Here is a 22,205-nt window from a genome sequence, read left to right on the forward strand (position 1 = left end):
TAGTGCAGAGGATCGCAAACCCCGGTAATAGCGATTCATGTAAACTGTTTCCCTGCTTTCCCAGATGCATCCAGAGGTGTTTGCATCACTTTCTTAAGATTTTATTTGTTATTTTTAGTTGAACCAGATTTCCAAGTAAATGACCGTATGTTTTCAGCCGCATGTCTATTTTTTCCCACGGCCGTAGTTTCATCCGCACATTTACAGCCGCATAAAAAATACAGCTGCACAGTTACATAGTGTGAACCTAGCCTCAAGGTTTAGGTCTTTTCAATACAATATAAGAACATAGTAGATGTAAAGATGTAAATGTATGTTACTCAGCAGTCTAATAAATAACCGTATGTGAAATAATAGGAATACAGGGGCTTCTGTGTGGGATACATTGGTGGACATAGAGCACCGCCGCTTTCCATATCACCATATTGGAGGTCTTATCCAGGAGGAGCACACAACATCTCTGTGTGCACTGTCCTTCAGCATTGGAGCTCAGCACTTGGGGTTGGCCATTTTGTAGTAGCAAACAGTCTGGAAGACGTGGCAGTGACATATGGCGCAGGGCTCACAGCAGGGGGGCACGGGAGGCCGACAGCTGGATAGAAGGGGCACACAGTTCACAGGTGGTGAATGTAATTTCTTTTTAGTTTGGCGTTTCCTCTGCAATATAAAGTATGAAAATGAGACGACGTTATAGTTATTGACATTTATGTCCTGAGATATATTTCCATTTACGATATTTTTACACAACTTTTCCATTGGTATGAAGTCTGGCTGCACCTGACCTGAAAATAAAGCAACCCATGATCACATATTGGTGAGTGCCGCTGCTGTTACTCTACTGTACATGGACTGTATTCACTACTGACGGCTGAGCACCACCTGTGAATTGTGACCATCCGGGGGCCCCCCGTTGCTACTGGGGACGCCATTGCTGGTGTGGAGTGCCCACTATGTCATTCTTTCGGGATTTGTAGAAGCAAGTTAGTACTTGTCATGTGAATTTCCCCCCTGACCCTGTCGGCTGCCAAATTTTAGAATCTGACGGACTTCTCCTTTAATATTTTGTGGTTCAACACAGTAAATCTGAAAGGTAGAGATGAGCGCAACTGGAGCATGCTCAAGTCCAGTTGTTTGGCATTTGATTTACCTGTGTCTAAAAAAGTTGGATGCCGCCCTAGGGAGTCCTGGAAAACATGGATACAGCCTATGTCTATGTCCATGTTTTTCAAGACTCCCTAGGGCTGCATCCAACTTCTTCGGACACTGGTAATCAAATGCTGAATGATCGGACTTGAGCATGCTCCAGTTTCACTCACAGTGGGTTCCAATTTAGGGGCCACCGTGAAAGAAAATAAAATAAAGAGAATAGTCTTGGGCCAACAGACCTGCAGTATATAGTTCACACAGAATATCCAACCAGTCCTAAGTGGATTTTGAAAGAAAGCTTCTTGAGAAAAGATTCTCAAGGTGCCATTGCCAGAGACATACATAACATCTACCTGGTGCATAGAGAGACACACTGGAAGAGTATACCTGGCAATATATAGCCAGGAACATGGAGGCAATGTCTTCCACAACTCCCAATAAACATATATAAAAGCTTGCCCTTGGTTTTTCTACATCTTAAGCATATAACAGAGCATTGGTGAAGAAGTCAGGGTTAGTACTCTGTAGTTTTACTCCTAAATCTTACTCATAAGATTTATGGTTTAAAGGGATTATCCAGGCTTAAAAACATGGCCTTTGTCCAGACCTTGGCACGGTCCTTGGCTCATGATGTACTGTCGAGACTGCAACCTTAGCCTTGTTTTGTATTTGAGTTATTTGCACTTGTCTAATACAGCTCTACTTCTTCTGCTCTGGTGATTGATTTCTTCCTACACCCACCCCTTCCTTGTTAATTTTTTCTGGCCACTTAACAGTGAACCTCTGATTCCCTTACGTCCCATTGACATCACAACATATAGGGGTATTATTGCCCTGGCGAGCCCCTGGGATGAAGGAATATTTAATGAATCAATTTAACCAAAACTTTAATCCCCTCCTCTAGGAAGTATAAAAGAGCCCTGCCTCCCCAATACATTTTTTTTTCTTCGCAATCTTTCGTTACTGGATGTTTCCGAAACTATTAGAATCTATTTGAACACAGTGGGTCCTCCAAACCATCCATCTCCAGGTGGATTTGTGACGCAATTGCTTTGTGTTATACTGCTGCTGGACTGCCGCCACCTGAATTTACTAAAGCACATTCTACCAGAGCCATTGCCTCTAGTTGGGCAGAACGATCTTCCGTGCCACTGAAGAGCATTTGCCAGGCTGCTACCTGGTCATCCTTATCTACATTTGTGAAGCACTATAGGCTTGAATCAGTTTTTTTCTGCTGAAACTGCCTTTGGCAGGTCAGCTCTTCTTGCTAATTCCCCATATGTTGTGATGCCAATGGGATGTAAGGGAAGCTAAAATTATTATGTTAATTTGTTTTCCCTGACACCCATTGGCATCACAAGTCTCCCTCCCTTCTTCTGTTGTATTTTTGTTATTAGACTCATGTATTGGAGAGGCGGGGCTCATTTATACTTCCTGGAGGAGGGGATTAAAGTTTTGGTTAAATTGATTCATTAAATATTGCTTCATCCCAGGGGCTCACAGGGGCGATAATACTCCCATATGTTGTGATGCCAATGGGTCTTAGGGAAAACAAATTAAGAAAATAATTTTAGCTTTGCTTAGGTGATTGACATCTGATCTTTCTGCTCACCCTTTGCTGTGTGCTGTCAGTGTCTATCTAAAAGAAGAGATGAGCACAACTGGACCATGCTCGAGTCTGATCATGTCTGGTCCAATCGGTTCCCGAACCTGGTCACTTACCTCCTATAAAGTGTTTCACTGCCCTATTCTCTATGCTAGCTATTAGCCCTTTTTTGTAAAGCATGCTAGTGTATCCCCTGTATTTTACTCTCTGTCTGCTTTACCTGGTAACCTGACTTTGGCTTATTGTACGTTTGACCTTGCTATTTGGATCTTGCTTTTGTACCACATTGCTTAATTGGTTTTACTATGCTTGTGTGTGGTAGTCTTGTCCTAGCTTTGTGTTTCACATTACCACAGTTTAGGGACTGTCGCCCAGTTGCCTGCAGTCACCCACGGCTGTCCGAGACAAGTAGGCAGGGACAGTGGGTGGGGACAAGTTCAGGGTTCACCATCTGTGTTCAACCCGTAGCTTCCCTGGCCAAACTTGTGACAGACACTTTCTTCCAGAAACAGCACCACTCTTGTCTCCAGTTTGGATTGGGTTTTCAACTCATTTTCAATAAAGTTTTCAATAAAGAGGATATCAAGGGTTAGAAAAACATGACCACTTTGTTCCAGAAACATTACCTCCTTGTCCCCAGTTTGAGTTCATTGAAGTGAATAAAGTTGAATTGCAATACCACACACAATCCAAGGATAGGGGGTGGTGCTGTTTTTTCAAGAAAGTAGCTGTGCCTTTTCTAACCTGGATAACACTTTTAATTGCAAAACCACACCCAAACTGGAGACAAGAGTAGCGCTGTTTGTGTAAGAAGGCAGACATGTTTTTCTAATACTGGATAACCCCCTTTAAGACAAATGGCTTATTCCGTTCATCCAGGAATAGGGTCTTCTGCAGCTCATCTTCCCAAGAAGAGATAAAAGAAGTGAGGGCGAGGTCCTCTGTGTTCCCAGGAGCAGCCCATAGAGCAGCGACACTTGATGAAATGTTTGCATGCAAAGACATGAAGCTAAAGGTCGTAAAGTACAAAATGTATAAAATGGCCTGGTGAGGTCTGGAGATTCCTAAAATCAGTGAGCATTACATTACCTCTGGAAACGAGGGCTATTGAATAGGAATGACTGAGCTTGGTCTAGAGGAGAGACCCAGAGTCCGAAAATTCCAGTCCCAAAACTATAAAGGTCTATAAAGGTCTAAGCAAGGAAGAAGAGACTTGAAGGTCTATCTAGGAACCAGCTAACTCTATGGGGGAGATTTATCCAACATGGTGTAAAGTGACACTGGCTCAGTTGCCCCTAGCAACCAATCAGATTCCACCTTTCATTCCTCACAGACTCTTTGGAAAATGAGAGGTGGAATCTGATTGGTTGCTAGGGGCAACTGAGCCAGTTTCACTTTACACCATGTTTGATAAATCTCCCCCTATGGGTCTACTGCCACTGAAGACTTCCTTGTGAGACCTCAAGGAGTGGTGACAAGGGGTGGAAAGTGAAGTTGGAGGTCACTTACCACCCCCGTTCCAGCGCCAGTGTCCGGATCACGCCGCCCAGTACTCCTGTCCCATGACGTCTCAAGGCAGCTCTGCCATTCAGCGGCCAAGGCGGGACCACGCTATAGCCGCTGATTGGCAGAGCTGCCTTGAGACATCACGTCTTATGCAGCAGCTCTGACCAGGAAGCGGCCGCGGGACGGGAGTACCGGGCAGCGCGAGTCGGGAACCGGCGCTGGAACAGGGGAGGTAAGTGACCTCCGGCTTCAAATTCCACCCCCTCCCCGGCGATCCTTAAAAATACCCCCTGGCCTGGAGTACCCCTTTAAGGAGAGCTTGTAGGGAGGAAACTTTGTGCCTTACACCAGTTGCATGAGGTCCCAATTTTTTAATGGCAATCAGTTATTGAAAAATGACACTTCAGTTCCATCCTGGCCCAGGAAATGAAGGTTGGTGTCCCTATTCAGTTGTGGGTCAAGGGGATAGTAATTCTTCTTAAGTAGAGTCCGTAATAAAGACGTGTGGAGACTTACAGGGCATTCCTGCTCCACTGGGAATTCTGGGAAGAAAGGAAATGCACAATAGTATTCACACCTCTTAGGCAAAGTGGTGGACCTTCAGGTCAATGTTCTAATACTCCACTATAGAGTATATCTTATCGTAACCTTCTATTCTAATCTGTTAATCCTAACCATCTTGGAGTTAGTTTGCTGTTGTTTTAAGCAAACTTGCTAAATGTTCAGGTTCGTCAGCATTCTCTCAACCCAATTATTCGGCATTGGACTCCCAGTGGCTAAAGAAGTTGGATGCAGCCTTAGGGAGTCCTGGAAAATATAGATACAGCACAAGCCATAGGCTAGCAGCCTTAGGGTGGCATCCACCTTCTGCAGCCACTGGTAGTCAAATACCGAGTGTTTAGGTTCGGAGAACCCAAAGATTTTGGCAAGTCCATGCAACACTAGGTAAGATACTGGAGGTCCGGCCTGGATTTACAAAGCTCTCCATATAAGTCTGGGGACTGGGTCCCCTTGTCGGATGATTCTAAGGTGGAACATTTGACTAACAGTTTGGCTAGATCCCCCAATTATTCTGCTGGAATGGGAAATAAATTGTAGGAAGGGTACCTTTGATCATGGACATTCTCTATATTGGATGATCTCTTCACCATCTCACTTTATTGTACTTTCAAGGTTTAACAGCTCTGTGTTGTGCTGTTGTGCACACTTGTGTTGTACTATTGAACTTTATTTGGTATGTAATGTGCCTTTGTTATGTTCACTATAATTGTACTATACCTGCACCATACTCTGGAAGGGGGCTAATACAAAGCCAAGCTATGACACAAGAAGCTTAGAAGCAGGTAATTTTCCATTGTTGCTGTGATATAAAAGGATGGGTGCAATACCCGCCCAGGTGATTTATTGAGAAAGGACTATAAGCTAGGGTAGAACTTGGCAGGAATAAGAAAGTGAAATTTTTACCATATGGATTTGCCACAGGTCTACGAGGAGAAGATGTGTAACATGTCGCTTTACTCTATGAACCACCCTGACAAACAAGGAGGACCTACCTGTAGATGTATCCAGATATCCAGACCATCCTCCATAGGGCCCTTTAAGAAAGTTTCCAAAGCTTTGAGGAAATGAGCTGCAAAATTTGTCTAACCTTTGTGAGGGATATAGACGTTAGCTGCTACTACATCCTGTTGGGAGAGAGAAAGATTAAAGTGTACCTGTCACAAAAATCGTTTAAGGAGATAGATGATAGATAGATAGATAGATAGATAGATAGATAGATAGATAGATAGATAGGAGATAGATAGATAGAAGATAGATAGATAGGAGATAGATAGGAGATAGATAGATAGATAGATAGATAGATAGATTATAGATAGATAGGAGATAGATAGATAAATAGATAGATAGGAGATAGATAGATAGGAGATAGATAGATAGATAGATAGATAGATAGATAGATAGATAGGAGATAGATAGGAGATAGATAGATAGATAGATAGATAGGTAGATAGATAGATAGATAGATAGGAGATAGATAGGAGATAGATAGATAGATAGATAGATAGATAGATAGATAGATGATAGATAGATAGATAGATAGATAGATAGATAGATAGATAGATAGGAGATATATAGATGATAGATAGATAGATAGATAGATAGATAGATAGATAGAAGATAGATGGATAAATAGATAGATAGACAGATAGATAGATAGATAGATAGATAGGAGATAGATAGATAGAAGATAGATAGATAGATATATAGATAGATAGATAGATAGATAGATAGATAGATAGGAGATAGATGGATAAATAGATAGATAGACAGATAGATAGATAGATGATAAATAAATAGATAGATAGATAGATAGGAGATAGATAGATAGATAGATAGATAGGAGATAGATAGATAGAAGATAGATAGATAGATATATATATAGATAGATAGATAGGAGATAGATAGATAGGAGATAGATAGATAGATAGATAGATAGATAGATAGATGATAGATAGATAGATAGATAGATAGATAGGAGATAGATAGATAGATAGATAGATAGATAGATAGGAGATAGATAGGAGATAGATAGGAGATAGATAGATAGGAGATAGATAGATAGATAGATAGATAGATAGATGATAGATAGATAGATAGATAGGAGATAGATAGATAGATAGATAGATAGATAGATAGGAGATAGATAGGAGATAGATAGATAGGAGATAGATAGATAGGAGATAGATAGGAGATAGATAGATAGATGGGAGATAGATAGGAGATAGATAGGAGATAGATAGATAGGAGATAGATAGATAGATAGATAGGAGATAGATAGATAGATAGATAGATGTGCACTGCACAAAGAACTATCTCATTGCAATATATTTGGAATTTTTGCACCTATTAGTAAAGATGAGTGAATTTACAGTAAGTTTGGGTTCACCATACCCCTAATACAAGGCATCTGACTCCTGATGGCTGTAGAAGGTATATACTGTATAGCCTTAGGCTGTATCTATGTTTTCCAGGCATCGCTGGGGCTGTATCCACCTTCTCCAGCCACCGGTAATCAAATACCTAATGTTCCGGAGTTTTGCCAGCCCAAACGTACAGTAAGTGTGCTCCTCTACCTAGCAGTAATGCTGAGCAGACCTGGCACACTGTTCGGGTTTGGCAACATTCTCTGCACCTTAACATTCGACATTTGAATAGCAGCGGCTGTAGAAGATGGATGCCGCCCTAAGGAACCCGAACGGCGTGACAGCTCCGCTCAACACTTATCACTTCAGTCAAATATAGAACAAAAAAAATACGTTTTCTTCCCCCAGAAGGAAGTGATACCTTGGCTAGTTTATTCTTCTCCGCGTCCAGCCGGCTCACTCTTCTTGACGCCTTTGTCAGATCTGTGTGAATGTAATAAAACATTGTGATGCCGGTCATGGCGGTCCAGTCTTACTATGATTGTATTGTCTTACTGACCTACGATGGAAATGGGCGGGAGAAGCTCGGAGAGACGGGAGACCCCTGCACTGTTGGTTCTATCTGGCGTCTCCTCGATAACAATGTGCGACTGAACGAGAACCATCAGCCAGGCAAGAAGAAGAAGGAAAAGGAAGATTCTTTCCATGTCTGCGGAGACACATAATCAGCATATTCATTATCCTTACAGCCATACTAAACTCTGGACTGTGTGTGCAGCCACAGCTAATTCCCCGTAGACTGCAATATAATGTTTCCCTCCCTCTCCTCTTAGGGGACGTTCACACATTTCGTAAATATGTCCGTATTTGCAGATCCGTAACGTCCACAAAAAATCCGGGTCACCTTAATTTAATTACCTTTCAATTTTTTTTGCAGATCCACAAAAAAAGGATATGGATTACTGGTGCACTACAGGCAATGTTTTTTGCAGTATGTCTGTATGTTTGTCTGTATGTTTTGCTGTAGGTTTGTCTGTATGTATGTTTTGCTGTATGTTTGTCTGTATGTATGTTTTGCTGTGTCACCCCCCCCATCTATACTGTATAACTGGGCTTATAGAAAATGATACATATGGTCTATACTAAGCTATAGTTATTTGTAGTTCGTCTGCACTTATTTCACCATTGGAGGGCGCTCCGGGCCAGGTCGTCTCTATATACCATACATTCAGTGTTCAGCAGCTTCTGCTTGGTTTTGCTGTGTAATGTTCACTTTTATTAAATCAACAATCTGCTGTATAACATTGACTGTTTACTTTGTATAAAACCATGGAAACAAGAAACTTTTCATTTATCATCTATCTTCTATCTATCTATCTATCTCCTATCTATCTCCTATCTATCTCCTATCTATCTATCTCCTATCTATCTCCTATCTATCTATCTCCTATCTATCTCCTATCTATCTCCTATCTATCTATCTATCTATCTATCTATCTATCTATCTATCTATCTATCTATCTCCTATCTATCTATCTATCTATCTATCTATCTATCTATCTATCTATCTATCTCCTATCTATCTATCTATCTAGCAAAAAAAGATAAAGAGCAGCACTGCTGTGGGATTGCAGGTGCCTGCGGTCCAAGTCCTGACCAAGGACCGATTTAAATATCAGCAGAAAGTCCGCGGCACACAAAAGTATAAGTGAAAAGTTAAACGTGGTTTATTTCATAATGCAGCAATCCAGACGCAACGTTTCGGTGATTACATATCACCATTTTCAAGCGTATCAAGTGAAACATTCAAAAGACATATATAGTGAAGTAAGTAAACATGATTGGTGTACAATAATTGTCAAACAGAAAACAACTGTGTTAGATATATTCTTATTGGTAGAAAAGAATCTTCACCGCCCAGTGTGGGCGTAAAAGTCCGTGTTGGTGATTTTAGGTCACATGGGCTTCATAGCCATTGTGATAGGTGAATAGTCCGTGTAAGTCCGTGTATCACCAAAGTGTAGTGAAGAAAAGTGTGACCTCTTGAAAAGGTGACATTCCATCACATAATCAGGAACATTCATAAGTATATATTGAAAATTAAGAATAAGGTTAAGTAGCTTTCGGATCCGGGCTCACCACTTCTCCTACGGGATGTCTGTAAGATCGCGCATGCGTGGTACATCGGCCTCCCTCGCGTCCTGTGTTGTCATAGAGACTGGAGCCGGGAGCGCATAATGGAGTGTCACTGCAGTAGTTACAAAGAGGCTATCTATTTGTCACACGGCCCCAGGACTGCACGGTCCAATTAAGGATCGTAAAGGTCCCCCGCCACCTTGGAATCAAATACCAGCCCTGTGAGGGGCAGCATTAATCTACGGACACGGTTTGGGCAACATAGATACTCAGTCAGAAAGGGACGAATGGACTTACCTGTGTCTAAACACTGTATTGAGATGAAACACACGGAAGGCGACCTAAAGGTTATGATTATTGACAGAGTACCACCATTAAAATATGGGGGTGACAGACTGATGCTACTAAAAAAGAGAGAACTGGAATGGATTTACAGACTAGGGGCTTTAACCCCACAGGGACTGAATGTGGAATATAAAATCAGTAACAGTATGTTGAAGTGATCTTCTATCCACTTGCCCATTATAATTTTTTTCCCTACTTCTTACGCCGAATATTCCAACTATGTGAAACATGTGTACAATATTATGATTTCTTACCTATATACCTTGTATATTACAGATCTTGATGTGCGCTGGAGGATAAGGACTCACCACATTAATCCACTCTGAATGTCTTCCACTTACCTCCTCTCGGACATCCTGTGGAGCAACAACTTTGGAAGGAGATAGTCACACGATGCGGTGGAGATGCGTTTCCCTGAATGGACCTGGAGAGGTCCGTGTTACTGGCCTCGCTCCAAGGAAGGTAATGCTGCCCCTCACAGGGCTGGTATTTGATTCCAAGGTGGCGGGGGACCTTTACGATCCTTAATTGGACCGTGCAGTCCTGGGGCCGTGTGACAAATAGATAGCCTCTTTGTAACTACTGCAGTGACACTCCATTATGCGCTCCCGGCTCCAGTCTCTATGACAACACAGGACGCGAGGGAGGCCGATGTACCACGCATGCGCGATCTTACAGACATCCCGTAGGAGAAGTGGTGAGCCCGGATCCGAAAGCTACTTAACCTTATTCTTAATTTTCAATATATACTTATGAATGTTCCTGATTATGTGATGGAATGTCACCTTTTCAAGAGGTCACACTTTTCTTCACTACACTTTGGTGATACACGGACTTACACGGACTATTCACCTATCACAATGGCTATGAAGCCCATGTGACCTAAAATCACCAACACGGACTTTTACGCCCACACTGGGCGGTGAAGATTCTTTTCTACCAATAAGAATATATCTAACACAGTTGTTTTCTGTTTGACAATTATTGTACACCAATCATGTTTACTTACTTCACTATATATGTCTTTTGAATGTTTCACTTGATACGCTTGAAAATGGTGATATGTAATCACCGAAACGTTGCGTCTGGATTGCTGCATTATGAAATAAACCACGTTTAACTTTTCACTTATACTTTTGTGTGCCGCGGACTTTCTGCTGATATCTATCTATCTATCTATCTCCTATCTATCTATCTATCTATCTATCTATCTATCTATCTATCTATCTATCTATCTCATGCTTCAAATAAACCTTTACTTTAAGGAGAATTCCGGGCATGGGAGGAAGGAGACACCTCCAGCACCTGTTGAGGCCAGTGAGGGTCCCAGTGTCAGGATTCCCATTGATTGGACATTTATTAGCATTAGTGAGACCCACTGTAGTCACCTAGAGGGGCTGTGTGTGATCAGACATCTCTCATTCCATCCTACTCAGTATTTACAAGGCTTGTGATTAGAGATGAGCGAACCGGGTTCGAGTCCGAGTCCATCCAAACCAGAACGTTCGGCATTTGATTAGTGGCGGCTGCTGAACTTGGATAAAGCTCTAAGGTTGTCTGGAAAACATGGATGCAGCCAATGACTATATCCATGATTTCCACATAGCCTTAGGGCTGTATCCAACTTCAGCAGCCACCGCTAATCAAATGCCCAAAGTTCAGGTTCGGATCGACTCGAGCATGCTCCAGGTTCGCTCATCTCTAGTTGTGATTCATTCATATTTTTAGCATACAATGTCCAAGGGATACTAGTTCTCCTTAAGGCAGCGTATAGTATGGCTGCAGGATAATGGCAGATCGTGTGCAGCTCTAAATTCAGTGGAATGGAACAACGGGGATGGCTGCAGGCGACGGGCCTCTTGATACCTCGCCTGCACATTTACAAGTGACAGGCGCAGAAGGGAACATCGGGGTTGGCTGCAGCTGATGGTCTTCATGTCCTGCATGCAGCTGCTCTGCAACGGACAGTGAAGATAGGGGATGACAACATCGGTTAATAAGAACCCCAGCTGCGACCCTGGTGTTCTGTGCGGCGGCCATGCTTCCAAGCAAAAACGTTGCTAGGTCTTACTTTCGGGGGAGATCTTATATTTAGTAATTTAGCAAAACCTCTAGTAGGTCTGATTTGTGGGGAAACGGGGTAGCTATTATACTACTAGTGTGTCATGGAAAGGTCATGACCTCATCCGGCCGCATGTAGTGCCGCAAACTTGGAAGAAAAAAATGTCAATGAAATCCACACATAAATTCACACACAAACAGGATTTCCATAAAGTTGTAGTAATCCTAAAGCAAAACCAGAAAGCCGCTGGGCCCCACGCAGAGAGATTTCATCGGAACATTTTATAATATTACAGGTCAGCGACTATAAATCACAATAGGAATAATACACCAGAAAGCTTTCTGCAGGTTTATGAGGAGGCCGCTCTTTGATCTGATCCTGAAAACACAGAAACAACGTGGGGCAACTTCATCTTAAAAACGTATTTGTTTTTTTTACGACCTTAAGCAAGGATCTATGTTTAATAAGTTGAATGTAACTGAGCATAGGACTCGTAGCTGTATTCCTGCTCTATTTAAAGGGGTACTCCGGGGAATTTTTTTCCCCCAAATCAACCAGTGTCAGAAAGTCATACAGATTTGTAATTTACTTTAGTTAAAAAAATCTCCAGTCTTCCAGTACTTATCAGCTGCTGTATGCCTTGCAGGAAGTGGTGTATTCTTTCCATTGTGACACAGTGCTCTCTGCTGCCACCTCTGTCCATGTCAGGAACTGTCCAGAGCAGCAGCAAATCCCCATAGAAAACCTCTCCTGCTCTGGAAAGTTCCTGACTTGGACATAGGTGGCAGCAGAAAGCACTATGTCAGACTGGAGAGAATACACCACTTCCTGCAGGAAGCAGCTGATAAGTACTGGAAGACTGGAGATTTTTAAATAGAAGTATGGGTGGGTTCACACTACGGAATTCTCGCGGATAAACTCCGCAGAATTCCGCCGGCTGTACGCGCTCACGGACATGAGCCTTTCCACTGGCTCCATAGACACCATTCTATGGGCCGGCTGATTCCGCATTCCGCCAAAAGAAGTGACATGTCAGTTCGCTCCTGGTAAAAGCAGCGGCGAAACGCGTTGCGGTGTGAAGTGGAGGAGTCAGGACATTTAAACTGGGTGAGTGTACTAATCCCTATATACTATCTGTAGGTTATTAGAGGGCAACACTTTGGTATGCAGACTTAATTGTGCATAGGGATATATTAATTACATGGGTGTTTGCATCCTTACAGGGAGGCAATACATACATCCATGATTAGGATTTCTGTGCAGTAGGTGTATGCTGCTATTCTTTTCCTGATGCAATGTACAGTGGTTATGTTATACATTTTCTACATAATTTTTTTTGTGCAATAAATATCTGCTGCTACTTGGGGTTTAGTGCAATATACAATGGCTATGACAATTTCAGTTAGTGCAATACGCAGATACTGCCATGTATAGTGTGAATACTGTTATAATCATTGGGGATAGTTGTGCCATACTATAGAACTTTTTGATTGATCATGTATGACCTTTGTCCTGACTCCTCCTGTTTTTAACTTGTCTGTGTGTATATGTTTTTTTATGGGACTACAGGTTGTTGTGATTTAATAAAAATTAATTTGGATTTATAAAGAATTTTTTGTGGATTATTTATGGGGTTATTATAGTAATATAGGTTGAGGTGGACCCTATATATGTTTTCTTTAGTTTAAAGTTCTGATGTTCTAATATAGGTTATATATGGTGTAAAGTGAAACTGGCTCAGTTGCCCCTAGCAACCAATCAGATTCCTCCTTTCATTCCTCACAGACTCTTTGGAAAATGAAAGGTGGAATCTGATTGGTTGCTAAGTCTCGCCCATAGTGTGAACCCATCCTAATAGGTGTCTTTCCTTCCTGAGCAGTGCACCCTCCCCTCTATAGAGAATATACTGTCCTATGTTCATTTTTTTACGACTTCCTATTTTTACATATAAATATGGACACCGGGCTCTATTAAAAAAATCACCAGATGTCCTAATTGTTCCAGAACACTCTCCGTGTACGGGTCCCAGTAAGGTGCTATACTGGCCCTCAGCTCTATAGACCATAGGTCTCCAAACTGCGGCCCTCCAGCTGTTGTGAAACCACAACTCCCATCATGCCTGGACAGCTAAAGCTTTGAATTTGGCTGTCTAGGCATGATGGGAAATGTAGTTTTGCAACAGCTGGAGCGCCGCAGTTTGGAGACCCATGCTATAGACACTGAATGCAGAGGCGGGACACATGACTGTGCAGTGAGGAGAAACGGGAGGCTTGGGACCCCTGTTCTAGGAGACCATGGAAATTCCAGCAGAGGGGCCCCCGGCCATCATAAATTAAATCACCTTAAATGCAGGCTGAGCTGCTAATAAATGGCAGCTGGATCAGGCTGACGAGAGGTCGCAGAGCTTGTCAACAGTGAAGCATCTGCTAACCTCTCCTCCATGTGCCACTGAATAATAAAGTATACTGGTCCTTTATGCCTCTTTGGTGTCCTACCACGGGTGTTACAATTAGTTACACCCTTTATAAAAGCCTATACTTATTGTACCTGTGGTGATGGAGGTAGTGATAAAGTTTCGCCACTAGATGTCGCTCTATTAGATATGTATGTATTCAGATGCTGCTCAGCTGAAGTGTGTAAGGGGTTATTGTTTGTTTGTGTGTCACATGGATCTGTGAACCTATAGGAATCTGTTCTTCTCTCTCTTTACTCTTCACCCACTCACAGCGCACTTTAAAAATGCTGAGGAAGGAAGTCACGTGGGAGAAAGGAAGAGTAGGTTAGTCTTAGTCAGAACCCCGTATGGGTAGGAAGCCAAGACACAGCTAACAGTTTTCTTCTCAGTAACACTACACAACACTATGCAGTGTTAGACCCTCACAGGAGAGGACAAGTCAGAGACAACCTCAATCCATGCCGTGGACTAGGAGAGTCACAGAGACGTCTTTTGAGGCCAAATAGCGACCGTTATTTTGACATCACAGACATCATTGCAAAATAATGGATGTTATTTGACCTCAAAATGACGGATGTCAAAAAAGACAGTTGTCGATATGCCAAAAAATACAGACGTTGTGCGGACTTAGCTATTGTGTAAACAATGACGCTCTAGCGGCTGGAAATAATTGACGCCAGTCATTTTTGCTGCTGTACCGAACAACGGCCATTGTTCAATACATTGTGTGAACACTGGCCGCTGTTCTTATAGAGTTTAATACAGTTTATTATTTGAAGACAAGAATGGCCATTGTTTCAATCGCCAACAATGACCGTGCTATCTTAAAAAATAAAGTGTGAACATAGCCATAAACAGGACAGGCACCTTCTGTCAAGAATTAAAACAAATATTTTAAAAAATTACTTTGCATAAAACAGTCGTTTTTTTGGTGCCAAGATGACATCCATCCAAGAAAACAGCAGCAAAATGACAAAAAAAAGAGGTGTGAACATAGCCTATATCCAGGTTTTTGGCACCTATTTGACAAATAGGTTATTAAAGACCACAACAACTACAAGGCTATGTTCACATACCGTTAAAATGACGGTCATCTTTACTGGACGGTGAGTACAGGGAGCTGCTGTCAGTAGATACAGTGAGGACACAGGGAGCTGCTAAAAGTATGTACAGTGAGTACACAGGGAGCTGCTGTCAGTATATACAGTGAGTACACAGGGAGCTGCTGTCAGTATATACAGTGAGTACAGGGAGCTGCTGTCAGTATGTACAGTGAGTACTCAGGGAGCTGCTGTCAGTATATACAGTCATTACAGGGAGCTGCTGTCAGTATATACAGTGAGTACGCAGGGAGCTGCTGTCAGTATATACAGTGAGTACACAGGGATCTGCTGTCAGTATATACAGTGAGTACACAGGGAGCTGCTGTCAGTATATACAGTGAGTACACAGGGAGCTGCTGTCAGTATATACAGTGAGTACACAGGGAGCTGCTGTCAGTATATACAGTGAGTACAGGGAGCTGCTGTCAGTATATACAGTGAGTACACAGGGAGCTGCTGTCAGTATATACAGTGAGTACACAGGGAGCTGCTGTCAGTATATACAGTGAGTACAGGGAGCTGCTGTCAGTATATACAGTGAGTACACAGGGAGCTGCTGTCAGTATATACAGTGAGTACACAGGGAGCTGCTGTCTGTATATACAGTGAGTACACAGGGAGCTGCTGTCAGTATATACAGTGAGTACACAGGGAGCTGCTGTCAGTATATATAGTGACTACACAGGGAGCTGCTGTCAGTATATACAGTGAGTACACAGGGAGCTGCTGTCAGTATATACAGTGAGTACACAGGGAGCTGCTGTCAGTATATACGGTGAGTACAGGGAGCTGCTGTCAGTACACAGTGAGTACACAGGGAGCTGCTGTCAGTATATACAGTGAGTACACAGGGAGCTGCTATCAGTATATACAGTAAGTACACAGGGAGCTGCTGTCAGTATATACGGTGAGTACAGGGAGCTGCTGTCAGTATATACAGTGAGTACGCAGGGAGCTGCTGTCAGTATATACAGTGAGTACAGGGAGCTGCTGTCAGTATATACAGTGAGTACACAGGGAGCTGCTGTCAGTATATACAGTGAGTACACAGGGAGCTGCTGTCAGTATATACAGTGAGTACACCTACTAATACTGTACACTGAACTATTTTACTAGAAAGTGGACAACCCCTTTAAAGATGGATGCACCCAAAGGGCTATCAATCAACCTGAACTAGAATAATGTTTCAGTGGCGGGGCGCTGCAACATGCTAAATCCTGGACATTATTTGACACTCAAAGCAATGGCTGTTATTTTCAGTATCAAACAATGGACAGAAAAAAAGGTTATGTGAACATATCCATATATTTTTTAAAAATATTAACCACCATTATTTGATATGGGTGGCCATAAATAATGATCATGGCCTTTTCTATTACAAAAACAAAACAAGAAAACACAGTTTTTTCACATAAAAAAAAAATTCTGTGTGAACAGCTGTAAAAAAATGATGGCCGTATTTTCAATGTAGTATTATGCTCTATTGAAATCTATGGCGAATATATCATCAATGCACACATGGTAGAGAAAAATGGCTGTCATTGAGTATAAAAGTGAACCTGCTCATTATTTACGACCTTTTTTGAATAAACTGATGTTTTTTCTCAAGGGTTAACACACTTTTAACTCAAATTTACAGCCTATTTTTCTATTATTTTATATTTATTTGACTCTATTTTTATTTTATATTTTTATGACTCTAACAAGCTACTCTTTGGCAATGGATTCGGCTTTAATATAGTCAATGATAAAACTTTGCCACAATTAGACAACTTGATCGTAAAAAACACATAAAACAGACATGTGCCGAGCTACGTACAAATAACAAGTGTCATAGCTGCACTTCAAGGAGACAAAGATGACATAAGGAGTTGGATAGATAAGAAACGCGTCTGACTCTTATCCACGGTTAAAATCCGGAACTAGACCGCTTTCACACAGGCTTCATACTTTAGGGTCTGTATTAATATTTGATACTTTTTGAAAATATTTTTTAATGTTTAATATTTAAAAAAAATTATAATATTTAATATTTTTGGGTCTGTATGTATATAAACTAATAATACGCATACATAATGTGGCTGTATTACCCCGGTGTCAGATCAGAGAGAAAAAAATGGAAAAGCTGATCTAGAATATATCTGTACCATGGAGGTGTGGATTGGGCAGATCGGCCGCCCCACAATTTCATAACAAAAAAAAACCAAAAATAAAACAAACAAAAAAAGCTGAAAACGCTGCATAACAGGATAAATGACTTTGGCTTTATTACCCAACTACAGTCTGAGGTTATGTTCCCACAACGTCTTTTTTAGGTATATATAATGGTATTAATAATAATATATAATATAGGAGTATTTATAATGATGGTCGTTTTTTCTGATTATGATAAGTAATAATGGCCGTCATGATCAACAATTTTATTTATAGGATCTGTTGTTTTAGAACTTAAGAGGCCTTGTGAGACTTCCCGGCCATCATTTCCCAGAAAAGGTCTATAAACTACGGACAAACAATATCCAAGCAGATGGTGCATGGTGCTGTAAATGGTGTAACAAGGGTTTACAATGAAAAAAATAAAAATAAAAAAAGAGAACCCACTACCTGTTTATAGGGTATGTTCATACAACTTTTTTTTTTTTTTTAGGTGAAAATACGGCCATATTTTGATAATTTTGGCCATAAATAGTCTTCACAATTATTTAAAAAAAAAAAAAAAATGTTGTGTGAACATACGCTTAAGGTATACCACCCCAAATCGAAGTATATACTGTCATAGATAAATCAATGTTTATAAGAATGTCGAGACAACTGTTATTTTATCATTATTGTCAAAATTATTTGGATTTATGCTCATAAAAAATAAAACCAAAAATAATCAAAAATAAATCAATGTTTTTTTTTTAAGTTCTTTTTTTAAATATGAATTATGATGAAAGGCTTAGTAATTGTTGTCATGTGCCAGCAACTGCTGTACATATACGTACCATGGTCCTATATTATTCATTGTAAGGCCATGTTCCTATAATGTCTTTTTTTAGATAAAAAGCTGGCTGTTTTTTTTTATAATGATTGTTAATAACAATATTTATGGATACTATTATAAACGAATGTCCGTTACTTTAAAAACAATGTCCGTTATTCCACCTAAAAAGATGTAGCGGGAACATAGCTTAAAGAAAAAATACACTAGAGCAATAAATGTCAAGAAATAAAAACAAAAGGCACTTTCTTCCCTAAGAGTTCAAAATCTTATATAAATCTCTAATATAAATTCTAAAATATATGTACTGTACCCAAAAATTGTTCCTAGAAAAACTACATCTCATCCCTTTTTTATATTGAAAGAAATTAATGTTAGAAAACAGAGAGGAGACGTTTTTCTCCTCTTTAGGGCTAAAGTTTTGTGGCTTGCTAAAGGGTTAACTCAAGCACCTGAGGCACCAATCTTATTTAGGAGACATAAATTCTATTATGTGAAAGTGACATTTTTCAGGAGAATTTTTAAAATTTGAATATGACTGTTAAACAACAGTTGGTATATGACTGCTAAATGACAGTTGGAATGTGACTGTTAAACAACAGTTGGAATATGACTGTTAAATGACAGTTGGAATATGACTGTTAAATGACAGTTGGAATATGACTATTGGTTAAAATTAAAATTTAAAACTTCACTCCAGTATCCAAACGAGGAGGATTTTGAAATCCCCCTTTACCGGATACCTATTAAATAATAAAAAGCATGAATTGTACAATTTAACAAATGTTACAGACATAAAAAGTGCAGTGTTTGACACACAAAAAAATAATAAAGCAAACAATGTATTAACAGGATTGGTTCAAAGTGAACCAATGTGTATTCATAAGGAGTCTCAATATATATTGAAAGGTAACATCAAGGCCAGAGGCCTAAGTGCAGTACCCTTGAGGCAATGTGTCTACCTATTCCCATTCAACAATTAGGCTAGGTTCACACTGTATAAAAATAACGTCCGTCTTTCATAATTATTTTTTAGTTATTTGCACAACGATGGCTGTTATTATGAAAGACAGGCATTACTTTTACATAGTGTGAACCTGGCCTAAAAGTGGAAATAAAAAGGAAATGATCCCCCTTAGTAGGTATCATGACTGTATATCACCTCAGTCCGCTACAGCTCTTGAGTGTTGTCTGGGGGATTCGATTAGTATCCATTCTGGGTTACGGAGGTTGCTTTTCTCTTGAGCTGTGAAGCTTGACGGAGATGTTAGTGCCCATTTGATGAGTAGTTTTCCTGCTGGTTTTAGAGTATGTGGTTGCTTCTGTTTCTATGAGGACCTGATGAGGAGGACATCGTAAGGCCCTCGTAAAGCATAGTCCATTAAATATCTATCGATAAAAGATGGCCGCTCTTGTAACCACATCTAGTTTTCTAGAGATCCTGACAAGTGGGAGCGCCGTAAAGAGCCACTTATCTTCTGACCTTCGCCTTGGTGCTTCTGTTTCTTGAAATGATTACATACCCACATGTCCAAGGTTCCTTGACGTTAGCCGGGGAGGACAAGTCTCTTCTGTATCATAATACTGCTGCAGATAGGTTGGCAGACATGGTGTGGCAGGTAACGCGTTCTGCTAAGGCTTTGGAGGTGGTTGATGCTTTAGTAGATCTTCTTTGAAGTGGGAGAAATGTAGTCTGTTAATAATGTCCCAAGGGTGAGATTGAGGCAGCTGTTTCGGGTTAGGGATCCTATGTGTTCTATCTATGAGCATGTCTCTTTGATCTGCCCCCCGGCAGTAAAAACTGCAAAGTAATCAGGGTGGAATTCTTTAATTTGTGCTCGCTTCTACCGATTCTGCAATTTTAGTGGAATATTATCTTATTTATTCTGGAACAATCTGTTCATTTAGTTGTCTTCCTCCATTTTTGTGCATTGGTGACAGTATTGTGAACTTTAGTGAATTCATCCAGTTTTACTGGCATGTGAGCTGTGGGGTGATGTGTTGACTTTACTCTTTTGCAGTGTGTATGGTGGCTGGTGCAGATTTTGGTACCTGTGGTGCAAGGGACGGGGAACTTTCAGCCCTCCAGCTGTTGCAAAACTACAATTCCCATCATGCCCGGACAGCTAAAGCTTTGGCTCACCAGTAGAGATGATCGAACATCGGAAAATCTTAGGTTCTATAGAACTCGAACCTTGTTGAACTTTCCACTTCTGATTTCCGATGCCTTCCCGGTCCGTGGGGAAGGAGAAGCGTGCCCGGGTACCACCTGGAATTCAAGGATTCAGCCTAGGTAATAGGCAGTACCCAGGCTGTCTCCACGGATTCCCCACGGATCGGGAAGGCATCGGGAATCAAATGCGGAAGGTTCGACAAGGTTTGAGTTCGATCAAAGATTTTCCGATGTTCGATCATCTCTACTGGAGAGCCAAAGCTTTAGCTGTCCGGGCATGATGGGAATTGTGGTTTTGCAACAGCTGGAGGTCCGCAGTTTGGAGACCCATGTTATGCAGTGGCCACTGGTTTCTTCTTGGAGTTAGTCTGTTATAGTGTTGAGTGGACTTGCTGAACTGTTGTTCTTCAAACCTGAACACTTTGCATTTCACTACCAGCGTCTGGCAAAGTAGGATGCCGCCTTAGGGAATCCTGGAAAACATGAATATAGCCGTAGGCGGCGGCGATTCATGTTCTGGGCCACCGCCATTGCAGATCCTCCCACTCCCGGTCATTGGTGGTTTCCGATCATTCCCACGTGCATGGATCTGGCGCCGCTGCCTTTTCAGCCCCACAGTGCACCTCACATCCTGTTTTCTGTCCTCAGCATCCCTGCTGTTGGCCCCCGAACATGTGCATGCGCCGTTCCTCTGTATTTTAAAGAAGCAGTAAGCCTCTAATTGGACTGTGCACTCAAACACCTCCCTATAAATACCTGCTTCCTTCTGACCCTGGTGTTGGAGCCTCTGCAAACTTCCTGCCCATGATTGCTGCCATTCCTCCTTTTGGCTATCCATGCTTCCTGCCTGTGACTGCTATCCCAGTTCCAGCCGTGAGTCCTGCTGTGTCCCTGCCTGTCTCCAGCTGCACCTTGCCTGCCACCACTAGCAAGCCTAGCCAGGGGTAGCGACCTGGGGGTCGCCTGCTGCAGCAAGTCCATCCTGGAGGGCACTTGTGAAGACCAGTAGCTCCTTAGACTCCGCTCCCTGGTGCGGCTTATGTCATCACTGGTGGTCCACGACTCCAGTCATTACACTGCATTCAAATTTTGTATAACACCATCCATTGCATAGACTACAATGTAAAGTGCGGCCACCGGCAGTATTTTACATTGTGTGAACAGTTTTTGTTTCCAGATGCTGTTCAGTGAATAGTGTCCGAAAATTGGGAGCACAGTGGGTGGCACTGAATTCAATGCAATGCCACCACTGCAGAAAAGAACGGACGCCGCTTTTATTGCAACCAGTATCCGTTCTTTTCTAAAACCAACGTAGTGGAAACATAACCATAGGTTGTATCCATGTTTTCCTGGCAGACCTAGGTCGGCATCCAACTTCTCTATCCACCGGAAATCAAATGCTGAGTGTTCAGGTATGGAGAACATTACCAACCCCAACAGTTTGGCCTCTACGCTCAACACTACTGATTTTCTCATTGGCCGTTCTTTTCTCCTTAACCTCAACAATGAGAATTCCTTTGCGTCTGGAAACGTTTGGTGGTAAGATGCTCCTCTTGGCTTCTTATTCAGGTATTCATCAGGCTCGCAAACAGTATGGTTTCCTTTTGCGGAACCTTCTAGGTTATTCTTTATATGTCCTTGGACAATTGCACAAAAGTTAACTAAGTTTGTGTAGTTTTTTTTTTTTGACTTTACAATTTTTGATAAAATTAAAAAGAATGAATGGCGTTTCATATGATCCTCAGCCAAACCTCCCTTTTTATTAA

The 22,205-nt window shown here is 41.5% G+C and overlaps 1 protein-coding gene across 1 annotated transcript in view; it reads right to left on the reverse strand.

Moving 5' to 3' along the window:
* Positions 1-408: 408 nt before the first annotated feature.
* LOC138772802 (agouti-signaling protein-like) overlaps positions 409-22,205 on the reverse strand; it is a 40,795-nt gene continuing 18,998 nt past the window's right edge. The window contains exons 2-4 of the mRNA XM_069953497.1: positions 7,742-7,891; positions 7,604-7,665; positions 409-657 (exon numbers count right to left, since the gene is read on the reverse strand). Of these exons, the coding sequence (XP_069809598.1) occupies positions 490-657; positions 7,604-7,665; positions 7,742-7,889 (378 nt within the window). The 5' untranslated portion in view covers positions 7,890-7,891 and the 3' untranslated portion in view covers positions 409-489. The remainder of the gene's footprint in view (positions 658-7,603; positions 7,666-7,741; positions 7,892-22,205) is intronic.

This window comes from Dendropsophus ebraccatus, chromosome 14 (genome assembly GCF_027789765.1).
Source record: "Dendropsophus ebraccatus isolate aDenEbr1 chromosome 14, aDenEbr1.pat, whole genome shotgun sequence".
Taxonomy (NCBI): domain Eukaryota; kingdom Metazoa; phylum Chordata; class Amphibia; order Anura; family Hylidae; genus Dendropsophus; species Dendropsophus ebraccatus.